The 14,044-nt window shown below is 40.5% G+C and overlaps 1 protein-coding gene across 1 annotated transcript; it reads right to left on the bottom strand.

Annotated features, from left to right (window-relative positions):
• Positions 1 to 207: 207 nt before the first annotated feature.
• Positions 208 to 4,437, bottom strand: LOC311062783 (urokinase-type plasminogen activator-like; the record flags this gene model as incomplete). The annotated part of the gene is made up of 7 exons (XM_084082001.1): positions 208 to 445; positions 1,695 to 1,843; positions 2,299 to 2,439; positions 2,891 to 3,042; positions 3,211 to 3,388; positions 4,066 to 4,167; positions 4,380 to 4,437. The coding sequence occupies 7 exons, from the start codon at positions 4,435 to 4,437 to the stop codon at positions 251 to 253; spliced, it is 975 nt and encodes a 324-aa protein (XP_083938127.1). The 3' UTR covers positions 208 to 250.
• Positions 4,438 to 14,044: the final 9,607 nt, after the last annotated feature.

Raw genomic sequence — 14,044 nt, 5'->3', positions numbered from 1 at the left:
CTCATAGCGCGGCGAGTGCCACGCTATGAGCTTGTAGATCTGCTATTTTTGAAAAAGCATGATTTTTTTTAAATATATATATTTTTTCAAAAAACTGTTTAGAAAGCATTTTAAGAATCGGACTCAGGCCTTCCTGAGTGGGTTAAACGAATACTCAGGATTGTATGTGTACGTAATGATGTACTGTATGTGCAATCTTTAAAAAACAAATAGCTGCCAAATTGTCCTTTTTTGTATTTTTTTCTGCAGATCATTTTTCGGGGTACATGACACCAGCTGTGAAGGTTGAGAGCCCAGTCTTCTCAGCGATCCAGTGGTTGTAGTTGGTGACGCGTGTGTAAACACCTGGTTTGTCCTGCCTTGCACAGCCTTCACCCCAGCTGACCACCCCGAACAGGAACATACGACCCGCAGCCTCACACACCAAGGGACCACCAGAATCACCCTGCAAGGAGAGAGCAAGGTTAGTATAGTAAACTAAAACTAAAAGAAATGTTGGTTAACTGAAATGCATATTATATGAACGTATGAACGTACACACACACACACACACACACACACACACACACACACACACACACACACACACACACACACACACACACACACACACACACACACACACACACACACACACACACACACACACACACACACACACACGGACGCGCACACACACCAGTGTTGCAAAGTACTCAAGTACTGTACTTAAAGGAGAATTTTGGACTAAGTTTTTCTTACCTTTTCTATGATGTTATCATATCTTAGGATGAATGGTAGCCTACAGTAGAAAAATGTCATAACTCCATCCTGGGTCCGCCACAGCTTAAACGTGCGCGGATAGGCCTTGCGCTGGATCGCATATTTTAATAGCTTTTTTTATTTTTTATTTTTTTTGAGATCTGACGTTCATAGTGACAGAACACTGTAAAAAAAAAACAAAAAAAAAACAGAAGATTTCAATCTCGTCTAGCGAGACTTAGTTTTTTTTTTTTTTGGTTGCATAGTGTTCTGTCACTATGAATGTCAGATCTCACAAAAAAAGCTATTAAAATATGCGATCTAGCGCAAGGCCTATCTGCGCACGTTTTAAGCTGTGGTGGACCCAGGATGGAGTTATGACATTTTTCTACAGTACCATTCATCCTAAGATATCATAACATCATAGAAAAGGTAAGAAAAACGTAGTCCAAAATTCTCCTTTAAGTACAATTTTGAGGTATTTTTTACTTTCCAAGTTTTAGCACTTTTACTTCTACTCCACTACATCTCAGGTGCAAATATTGTACTTTTACTCCACTGCAATTATTTGAAAACTTTAGTTACTAGTTCATTTGTAGATTTAGATTATTATTACAAAACCACTTCAGCCCTATATACATTTCTGCCATTTGAAAATAGCCGATCTACAAGCTCACAATGCGTCACGATGCGATGCATTGTGAGCTTGTAGGTCTGCTATTTTCAAAAGATTTGTATGCATTTTATACATTTGAAAACTTTGTGAAATGGGACATTCTGCACAATGAGTACTTTCTACTTTTGGTACTTTAAGTACATTTTGATACCAATACTTTTGTACTTTCTACATTCCATTATTGATACTTTTACTTAAGTAAAACATTTGAGTACTTTTTCCACCACTGACGCACACACGCACGCACACACACTCATTCACTTTAGACTTCACTCACCTTGCATGCGTCAGTGCTCCAGTCAGGACTAGCAGCACAGAACATGTTCTGGGTGACATTTTCATAGTTTTCAAAGCCTCTACAGTTGTCCTGGGACATCAGAGACACCTTTGTCTGCTTCAAGACCTGTGAGTAGTGTGCAAGTGGTCCTGTAGAGATCAAATAATCAGTTTGTTAGAGGTTTGACACAAATGACACTAATAGAGCAGTGAAAATGGTGATTAAAAGGTTTACACAACAGGAATGGATGTAAACTTCATCAGATTTATTCATTTTACTTTTATTTTATTTACTATTAGATAGTCTATTATTTTCCCACAATATACTTCCCTTGCTCACTTTTTTATGATCAGATATGATTGCTACCTATTACCTAATCAAGTGTGATTCCTTTCATATTCGTGAAAGTGAACTTTGTGTGTGTGTGAGAGAGAGAGAGAGAGAGAGAGAGAGAGAGAGAGAGAGAGAGAGAGAGAGAGAGAGAGAGAGAGAGAGAGAGAGAGAGAGAGAGAGAGAGAGAGAGAGACAGAGAGAGACAGAGAGAGACAGAGAGACGGAGAGAGTCCATCATGATAGAGGTTCAAACGTTAAATGTTATACATACTATCGCTCTCCTTGCCGTATCCAGCGACGTTGCACACAGCTCCTGGGGGCAGCATAGTGAGAGGTGGGGGGAGACAAACTGTGCGTGCAGATGGTGTCTGAGATGCACATTCACCGTCTTTGCGCTCGATCTTTACCAATGCTGAAAGACACACAAGTACACAGTTTTGAGTCCCATTGTTTTTTTTGTTTTTTTTTAATCAAAACCCAGTGCACAGGCACAGTTCACAAGCACAAAAATAAAATCAAACCACTCGTTCAGTTAATCATAATGACTAGTAGGCTACAAGACCCAGAGGAGGCACGCGCGCCTGAATATATGAATATATGACTGAATATATTTAAAAATAAAAAATAAAAATAAAAAATTGGGGTCGGCACAACAGCCAGGTGGGTGGGCCCAAGCCTACCTATGCCCACCCGTGGCTATGCCCCTGACACACACACACACACACACACACACACACACACACACACACACACACACACACACACACACACACACACACACACACACACACACACACACACACACACAGACACACAAAGACACAGACACAGACACAGACACAGACACAGACACACACGCTCACCTATGTCATTATTGTAGCTCATATGATCGTATTGCTGGTGTATGATGAGTTGTCCAATAGTGAACTTCTGCTCCCTGTCAGCATCAGTAGCGTCAGTAGCGATGGAATTCCTGCCCAGATGTACGGAATAACGTCGAGTCCAGGTGCCTTCTCTGCGAGACCCAATACATTCACATTTATCACGTTACACTCCCAACTCAAATATTACATTACAGAATCTGACCAATAGTGGTGTGTGTGTGTGTGTGTGTGTGTGTGTGTGTGTGTGTGTGTGTGTGTGTGTGCGCGTGTGTGTGTGCGTGTGTGCGTGTGACTCTCACCCATCAGGAAAGGAATGTGCAGCAGTGAGGACCCAACAAGGCGAGATGAGAGTGCCTCCACCCACAAACCGTGAACCCTTAAAGATGGCTGCCGTCCATGGCTGGGACTCTATGGGTGTGATGGATCCACCCACTATCTTTCTCTGCCTCCATTCTGTCCTCTCTCCACACGTCAGCTCTACACAAACAGAAAGTCAATGACAGCAAATTCAGTCTCATTTACAGGCCCTATAGGATGTGTTTTCGGACACTGACACAATGTGCACTGTACAATGTGGCCCAAAAACAAGCTCACAGCCCGTCACTTCGTGCCACGCTGCAAGCTTGTACATCTACTAGTTTTGAAGTTTTTTGAATAATTTAGATTTTTTTTTACACAAATCTTCTCTTCTTGGGGTCCCTGACACAACATATTCAGAAAGGGGGGGGGGGGGGGGGGGGGGGTAATGAATACATTTTTAAAAAATGATGTAATTATGTTTTATGTATGTTATTTATGTATATATTTATTGTGTGTGTGTGTGTGTGTGTATGTTATTTATGTATGTATTTATTGTGTGTGTGTGTGTGTGTGTGTGTGTGTGTGTGTGTGTGTGTGTGTGTGTGTGTGTGTGTGTGTGTGTGTGTGTGTGTGTGTGTGTGTGTGTGTGTGTGTGTGCACAAACATTAATTCATTATGCCACTTTTTTTGGCCAACCCCCTTTTTTAATGAAATGACACCTCTGTCCTACACCCCATACAAATATATATATTATTATTAATTATAGCCTACTACGGGTAAAATGCCGAACCAGGGTACACCCCTTACAAACACCATTATCATGGTAGTATAGTTTGGAATATAGTTAAACAAACCTGTGTCCACTGAAACAGGAGTTACTGTAGATGTTGCTGCTGTTGTAGTAGTAGCTGTTGTTATAGTAGTAGCTGTTGTAGTAGCAGCTGTTGTAGTAGTAGCTGTAGTGATAGGAGATAATTACAACAATATTAATTTTATGGGTAAAATGTCCAACCATTTGTCTATTATTTTACCCATGTCATGCCTATTCTAGGCATGTCTTTATAGGCAAAATTAGCTACAATAGCAGATTTACAATTTTACAATTTATTTTTGCCATTCATCGTACGACAAAGTATATAGGGCTTAAGTAATTTAACCTTCCTCTCACCAGTCTCAGTTCCACATTTAGGAATTTCACAGAACTCTTTCACGGTTTCTCCTCTCATGACACGACACCATGGCATCAGGCTCTTATCAGGATTTCTAACAATCAAAAGCAATCATTTAGAATCGGAATTTTCACAAATGCATATTTCAAAGTACCAGGTATGTAAAAGTGAGTGGTTCTGTCAACATACCTGCAGTAATTGTTAAAACCAAGTCCCAGTGAGGGGACAAACCTGTTCCAAAAGAGACACATGCCGCCTTTTGCAGATCTAGCAATAGAACCCCTGTAACTTGTCCCATCGTCAGACAGACACTCTGTTGATCACACAGGAAACATATGAGTGGGATGGTGTTTTTATTATTATTTTGTTTTATTATTATTGGAAGAAAGTAACTAAGCACATTTACAGTACACAAGTACCGTACTAAGTACTAAGTACGGCGTACAATTTTGAGGTATTTTTTTACTTTACTGGAGTATTTCCCAATTTCAACAATTTATAACCTATACTTTGGCAATTTGAAAATAGCCGATCTACAAGCTCACAATGCGTTGCAAAGCGACGCATTGTGAGCTTGTATATCTGCAATTTTCAATTATACATTTGAAAACTTGTGAAATTGGACCATCTGCATAACGAGTACTTTTACTTTTGGTACCTTAAGTATATGTTGATGCCAATACTGTTGTACTTTTACTCAAGTAAATGTTCAATACCAAACTTGTACTTGTAACAGTCTATTTCTACAATAGGGTATTGATACTATTACTTAAAACAAATTAATAATTAGTACTGCTTCCATCACTGTTTATCATAAACATTGATTACATACAGACTCTGTCTACATTGCAAAGCAAATCATTTATGCTATGGATTACTCCAAAAATGAAGACATTGATTCATAATTGAAGAGGGCCTTACCTCTTTCAGTGTTTCGGTATGACCACCTCCTTGTAGAAACCTGAGGAAGACAAACAACATGTGTTATTTTTGTCAACATTGTGTTCTCAAGCTCTGAGAGAAGCAGAAGAAGAAGGAGCAAGCAATCTGTATTTAATTTCCTTTTATTGGTGCTTACCGCATCAGTACAGAAGAGGCTGCTAGCTATAAGTACTAAAATGATCATCACTTCAGGTTCCTTTTTCCTATATGAGACATATATGAGACAAAAAGTAGAAATATGAAATCTGTAATCCTCAGCAAGTACATTGAAAACACACCCTTCCCTTATATGGCATTTTCCTCAACATAGACAGACATGTGCACTTGCCTAGCTACGTCACATTTTAAGTTGTATGACCATTTAGTATGCATACCCCATTGCATGTTTTGTGCTGAGAATGGGAGGTTGATGTCCATCTAAACTAAAATACGCTTGTGGCTGTGTTTCCCAGACAATTAGAGCATGGTCATTTTCACATTTTGTACTGTACTGTACTGATAACATTCTACAGTCATTATCTGTGATTGCGCTATCAATTATGGTTGTTGAATGCAGTGTATGTATATACTGTACATCACTGCATGTTTTGGAATGCTGTGTATTTGGGTTTTTCACACACTGCAGGCTACATTATCAGGAGAATATTAAGAATTGAAAGCAATTTGTTTAGACTTTAACAGCACACTTTTCTGGATGCTGGAGTTTGATAGTCACTTAATATATTCCACATTCACAGTCAATCACTCACATTCTTCTGTCGTCATTCACCAAACTGATAAAAAAAACACACTTTTTAAATCATCACTACTATCCATTAAATGACATACAACTTAAAAGTTTAACCACTAAGCATGCAACAGAATCCCATATAGCATTGCAATCTGCTTACCTTATCACCCAGACCTCTTCTCTGTGATTCTCTGTGAGTCAGCTCTTATTATGGTTCTATTAGTCTCTGGAATATCTGCCTGTTTTCAGGATATGTCTGTATAATCACCGGAAGCAGTCTATGGAGTAGGTCCCTCACGAGCAATAAACAACTCTGGCTTGGTAGCTGTGATTCTCTCTGTCTGGCTGGCTGTCCTCTGTTGGCGCTCCTATAAAGACTGTTGGTTGGAGGAGGGGCCGATCTAATGATAGATCTAATCTATCATGACGAGAAATCAGTCATGATAGATTATTCTCTATACCAAATCATAAACCACAGAGTATGTCATATCCTCTGATATACAAGCACCCGTACGTACCCACGCTCTACATTACCATATTCAAAATTTGGTGGTTGCATTTATTCACTGGAAAGTTTGATAGAAACTACGCACTTAAACCGCATTTACTCATTGGTCTTCAATAGGGGGGGTGCATGGTATTACATTTAACCGTGCACTTGAACCCTATAGCTATCACCCCTATTCTGGGAGGAACATGAAAAAGTTCAATATTCAACACAATAGGCTCTATGCAGAGCAGCCATTTTGGAGAAAAATTGGGCCTCTTCTTACTTCCTTCACAAGTGTTACCAATGATACTAATGAAGGCTCTGTTCCATTCTGGTCAAACAGAGTCAGGGTGCTGATATTGTGCATGTTGGCTCACTAGAAACACTAGTGGGTCTCAAAGTGTGGTCCAGGGACCCTCATGGTTCCTTGAGAGGGTGTAACTCTGAGAGAACCAAATGGAACCAAATGGACCCTCCCGGGCCCATTTGGTTCCATTTGTACCCTCTCAGAGTTATGGGGGTCCTTGAAATTAAAAAGTTTGAGAACCACTGTGCTACACTAAATGGAACAGAGCCTTCATTAGCATCATTGGCAACACCTGTGAAGGAAGTAAGGAAGGGGCCCAATTTCTTTCCAATATGGCTGCTGTGCATAGAGCCTATTGTATACATAGTGGGGGTCCCTACTTTGTCTCATTCTCAGCTAAGGGGTCCCTTGGCCTGAAAACCTTTGAAGACCCCTGCTAAATATGTCAGTGAGCAGTGTTCACCAGGGGTCCATACTAGGCCCCCTCCATTTTCCTTCTACATCAGATCTTTTCGTAGAAACTAAACGTGAGCTTGTAGATCTGCAATTTTTGCCAAATGTTTGCCCCAGAATAGGAATGCTAGGGTTCCAGTGGTTAATATAGCCTCTATGAATATTTTATTCATAGAGGCACTCTGTGCCGCGCTATGAGCTTGTATATCTGCTATTTTTGAATGGTCCTGACACGTACCTTCAATATCATTTTCTATGGTAGTTGTGACGGAGGAATATGACATAATATATCGCTGTTTATCTGGTATCTCATCAAAGTTGATGATGAAGGGCACTGCAAGACATTCCAGAGTATGTGTAACATACAGTACACACAAACACACACACACATACACACACACACACACACACACACACACACACACACACACACACACACACACACACACACACACACACACACACACACACACACTTGCACGTACGTATGCACACACACAGACTTGCACGTACGTATGCACACACACAGACTTGCACGTACGTATGCACACACACACACACACACATACTTGCACGTACGTATGCACACACACACACACACACACACACACACACACACACACACACACACACCACACACACCACACACCACACACCACACACCAACACATCAAGTTCAAGATAACTAATTATACTGATTAAAATCATACTTGTAGAGACAGTGGGGCTTCGTTGGAAATGTTGACATCAATCTGGAAAACAATGAGGATGTTATGAATCATATTCTATGATGAAACAAAATATCATAGCCTCCAGCCTCATAGCTGTTTTGACGTGTTGTTTCATCACTCTTTTACTGATTATACCAAGTAACATATTCTCACCTGCACATACTGTACCTACTGTACACAGGCCCACTTACACACGACACATGACCGTGCACATTCACATTCAGTTTCCTGTCTTCTGTGCGAAGACAGGAAGTGCGAGAACAGCATAAAGACCTGTAGCGATTCTTAAAAATGTTTTCTCAATCCTAACAGTTTTTTGAAAAAAATCGAAACAAATTGTTTTCAAGATTTTTTCAAAAATACCAGATCTACAAGCTCATATCGCGGCACTCGGTGCCGTGCTATTCATTTCCACAGAACTCCATAATCCCCAGACATTGCCATACCATATGGACAAAAGAACCCAAGGTTCCCGGGTCACAGAATGTGCAATACAGGTCATTATGGCCAAGGTTGATAATAAAATAAAAAGATATCGATATCGTGAGCCCAATATCGTGTATTGTACCGTGACATTTGTGTAGTTTGCATATGCTGTAGGTCTTGGCAGGGTGTACAGGACGCTACTGTCACCTTGCATGATCTATTATTCACAATTATGCCAAGCTGTGTGTTGATTTTTCATCGTCTTTTAACACTATTCAACCCCGCCTGTTTGTGGATGAACTCTGTAAACTACTTTGGTGTTGACTCTAGTTTTGTTGATTGGATCGTCTCCAATATAAGACGGTGAGAATGTCGGGTGAGCTCTATTCATCTACTGCTTCACCCCATGGGTGTGTTCTGTAATTACTCATAACTCATTTATATTCTGTGTACAGATGACTGTCGGGGCCAGTTTGATAACCGATAATATCCTGAAGATTGACAATAGGCTCTATTCACAGCAGCCATATTATGAAGACATTCACAGGTGTTACCAATGATACTAATGAAGGCTCTGTTCCATTCTGGTCAAACAGAGTCAGGGTTGCTGATAATTGTGTGCATGTTGGCTCACTGGAAACACTCTGCTACACCAGTGGGTCTAAAGTTGGGGTCCAGGGACCCTCATGGGCTTCCAAATGAACCCTTATGGGTACTCTGAGAGTGTACAAATGGAACCATGGTTTCATGCAACCCAGTCTCCATGCTTAAACGTTCGTATTTCATTTGTACACTCAGAGTTATGGGGGTCGTGGAAACCACTGTGCTACACTAAATGGAACAGAGCCTTCATTAGTATCATTGGTAACACCTGTGAAGGAAGTGATAATATGGCTGCTGTGCATAGAGCCCATTGCATGCAGACAATTTTTTGCATGTAATCATGTCCATAATTCACACATTCATGATAGTCTTCTATTTCTCATATCCAGGCTTGTAATAGGTCCAATACATCATCTCCAGTGGAGATGATCTCCCCAAAGTAGGCTTTCTTGCTGCCAGTGCCATGTGCTTTAGCGTGCATCCTCCTTATAAGAGCAACACACTCCCTTTGTTAGTGAGTACTGTAGGCTAACTATCATATTTATTTATTGTCTCCGCCAGGCCGAAAGGCATGGCGAGAGAGTATGTTTTACCCTCTGTCCGTCCGTCCGTGTGTCCGTCCGTCCGTGTGTTAGCAGCTAATCTCCGGCACCGTTGGCCCGGTGGGTGCAGTACGTTAGTCCGACAGCGCATTCCTCCGACAGCGCAGCGCTCCGACGTTTCCAACACTAAACCCGAACCAAACCCGCACCCTAACCCTAACCGCACGCGGATGCCACATAGTCGGAGAAAAGGTCTGTCGGATTAACGCATGCCTCCCGGCCCGGTCGCTGTGAAAATGTGCACACACACTCCCTGGATGCCAATTCAGAACCTCTGCCATGGGCCTGTTATAGCTCCACCTGGAGGCGATTTGTGCAAAACCCATTTTTTTTACATTACTCCTACAGATTGTATCCAAACATCATGCAAATCGGTACACAGTATCTCTATAGTCATGTGATCAACACGGATCTGTCCGATTTCCCATATTCCATCCTCATTGTCTAAGGTTCGCTTCCAAAATTTGCAGGATTGGTCCGTTTTGAACAAAATGCCTCAAATCGTGAACGCAGCTTGCGATTTCCGTGAAATTTCACACACACATTCCCACTAGGCCAAGGAAGAAATGCCACCCTTTTCATATTGGCCTGTTATAGCGCCACCAGCAGGTCTAATTTAGCAAAACATTTTTGGAACAAAAAGCCTCAAATCATGAATGCAGTGTCTGATTGCCGTGAAAGGCCTAAGAATAAATGGCACGGTTGGCACCCTTTTCACATTGGCCTATTATAGCGCCACCAGGAGGCCAGAATAACGTACCTGACCTGGCGGAGACCCGAGGAGCACTTTTTCTAGTTCGTATGTGTAGTTGTGTATGGGTCATGTCATTTATTTTACTCAAGGCTGCAGAACATGGAGGGATGTTTTTCAGTAAAAGTGGTGGTATTAAGGGCTTGTGTGTTTGTATGTGCATCGACAGGGCGGGCGGTAGAGTATCTGCTTGCCGGTTGTGGTGGGCCGGTCTGGGCCAAAAAGTCCAGGGCCAAATGTTTGTCCCAGTCCAGCCCTGACACACAGTGGTAATGAAACAAAAACACTTTCCAAGAAATAAATCATATAAAGAGTCAAACAAATCTAGAAATAAAATAAAATGAGTCAGGTCTAACTTGTCCAATAAGTTTCATGCTTCTTTGCTGCTGCTGGATATACACAATTATTTAGTCAGTGGTTTCAGGGGTAAAAGTGATATCATATTTTAATAGCTTATCACTTTTGTGTTGTTTAATAAACTGACAACCTTAGCCAAAAATAGCAGATCTACAAGTTCACAACACCAGGCGTTATGAGCTGGTAGATCGGCTATGTTCGGCAAAGAGGTGTAGTGTAGAGGGAAGTATTGATGGTTTAAGTGGTAAAATGTCAGAAAAATATATATTAACATGAATCCAAAAAACAATTATACGTAGCCTGCGAGTTAGTTCTGGCAGCATACACTCGAGAGGTTACATGCATTGCTCATTCTATGTGGCTGTTTACAGCGTCATGCAAGATCCATACGTCATACACTGACGTGGCAATCAGCTGTCCAATTGGGCGGGTATTTAAGTTCTCTTGAATCGGGCATTCCATCCGCTTGTGTGTTCTAGCTTGTTGTCATGCGGCGTTTGCTCCCACCACCACCCTAGCGCCACCAGTAGGCTCTGCTATTGGTCTGTTCCCCATGGGGGGTTGTTATGTATATCTATCTCCCTCCCTGCTCTTAATGGTTAATGACGGCTGTATGATTGTGCTGAGCAGGGAGAAAAATATAGCAGAGCCTGAGCGCCAAGATAAAATATTACATCCACACTTGTATTCTATTATATTGCTTAAAAATATTTGGTCTATAATATTGATTCAATCTATTCTTGAGTTATCTGACTTGTGGTGTTGTTTTTTCTGCTTGCTCTGTAGAAGCTCTATGTTAGGCAGAAACATGTACGCTTGATTTTAATTTAACAAACCATATTAGTTTATTCATCTGCTACATTTTATAGTAACACTAACTATAAAAGCAGTGAATGTACAACTCACTCACTCAGGAAATTCAAAGTAGAGTGTTATAAAAAAAACACATCCAAGGCACTGTGATCAACTCTTTATTTAAACAGTCAGGAACATTGACACATTTTGACTAAAAGAGTGTCAGAGTGTATAAAACTAAAGGCACGTGTGCAGTATTTAAAACTATTTAAGGTCACATGAAATACTAGCAACTGTCCACTTATAGAACTCTAAACTGACAGTAGAATCAATACACAGGTACAAACAAATGTAAATGTAACATCATACTTGAACTGGTAACAGAGGAAAACAATAAATCTGAGTATTCACTTAAACATAAATGGCCAACATCAGTAATGGCCTCTACACACTGTACGATATTTGACCCGATTTGGCTCTCGGGATATTTTTTGGTGATCGCCGAGAAAACCACCGATCTCAGTCCAGATCGGGCGTTCCTCGGCGAGGTGTTGATCGTGCAGTGTGTAAGGTACTTCGAGAAGAAACACCCCGATAAATTGCGCTCGGCGAGCGGTCCCCGATAATTTTTACTTTTCTAGCTTGTTGGATATTTGGGCTTGTCGGATCCGATGAGAGCCGTGCTACAGCCAATCAAAGCACAGTACCAGCAAGCGAGGGCTTGCAGACAGAGAGAGAGAGAGCGCGCGTGCGCGCGTGTGCGTGTGCGTGTGTGTGTGTGTGTGTGTGTGTGTATCTCTGAACAGTATTGCCAGGTTTTGCGACAGAATTAAGCAACCAGGTCTATGAAAACAAGCCCAACAAAAGCGACTATAGGCTGCATGAGCACTTTAAACCTATATACAAATAAAATAGCCGATCTACAAGCTCACAACGCGTCGCAGCTATTTTCAAAAAAAAAAACAACATTAAGAAATAAAGCCAAATAAGCAACTACACTTTGGAAATAAGCTAAAAAGAAACGCAACCGCCAATATTTTTTACAAGCAACTCGCTTATAACAAGCGGACACGGCAACACTGCTGTTGATCTGAATTGCTCCCTGGTTGACTTTTGAAACGTCTGTTTCAGAGAGGGAGAGAGAGAGAAATACAGAGAAATTGAGAATTATTTAATGTCAATCATTAGCGTCCTGTCTCGGTCTCGCGCATGTATCACGGGAGCCTTTCACGTTTTCGTGAGACGTTTGGAATAAAAACAAATGTATGTATTGGGTCGGGATCACATCGTGGTGTAATATCTTGCAATCAGTTAACCCCTGTCGCCGACCTATCAATCGTGCGAGAATCACAACGATATATTTAGCCCGATTTCAAGAGAGAAACTCGTGCAATGTGAAATGCTTAACGACCTGTTCACTCACCGACCATTTCAAATGTCGGGCAGTGAGTAGAGGTAGAGTAGTGTTCAGCGGAAACAACTTTTCCATGTCTAAAATGATCTATGATAATAAACCCTTTTCACTTTAAACACCACCAGTTTAATGTGCATTAGGCAACAGGCCACCCAATCTACACTGTAAAATCCTTAGTGTTTATTTTAACTCAGAGTGTAATGTATCCATTTGTTTAGAAACAGTGATCCAAACAACAGTAGAGAACCACCACGAATACCCATCAAGGAAGTAGCTAAAATAATGCAACAGCAATGCAAAAACATTTTAGCACCAAAGTGGAAGAAATTATGAATGTATAATATATATATAAATAACAAGTGGATTTCACATTGAGAGTTTATATAGATGGAAACATAAACTGCATTCATGACACCACACAGTTCTGACTGTATCACAGTGATAGAAAATATAAATGTGATTATATGTCTTTTAATAATTGATTACATGTATCATTCTTGAAGATCACCCATGGGTTTATTGAACAGTATTAACACCCAGTGTAGGGCTGTAACTATCACTTATCTTCTTAGCGATTATTCTATTGATAACATTTTATATTTAGCAAAATAGTAAAGCACAGATTTCTTTAATTGTAATTACAGTATATCAATGAATAAACACAAGTATCATTTTTTTTAAATGTATGATCGAAAAAGGCTGATTAATGACTTACGCCGTATTTTGTCCCAAAACAGTGTCACACATATAGCCGATCTAGAGGTTCTTGTGTCATATATAATTGTGAGTTGGTATATCTGCCTTTTCTGCATTTTTTTAAAGTCAATTAATGTATTAAAAAAGATGATAATTTATAATCAATTAAATCGATCAGTTTAACCGTTACACCCCTAACCTAGTGCAACACTCCCCTCTTTCTCCAAATAACCATCATAGCTAACTATCATTAACATTATCATGCCATTATGAGCATAAAATAATCTGCAATTATTATTAGACCACAAGACAATCATTTAGATTCTCAAAATTAAGTCATGTCTCATCATCATCATCATCATCATGT

The sequence above is a fragment of the Gymnoscopelus microlampas genome (genome assembly GCF_963454915.1).
Source record: "Gymnoscopelus microlampas genome assembly, chromosome: 16".
NCBI classification, from domain to species: Eukaryota; Metazoa; Chordata; class Actinopteri; order Myctophiformes; family Myctophidae; genus Gymnoscopelus; species Gymnoscopelus microlampas.
Note: the sequence above shows the minus strand (reverse complement) of the source record. Positions and strands in the feature narration are given on the sequence as shown.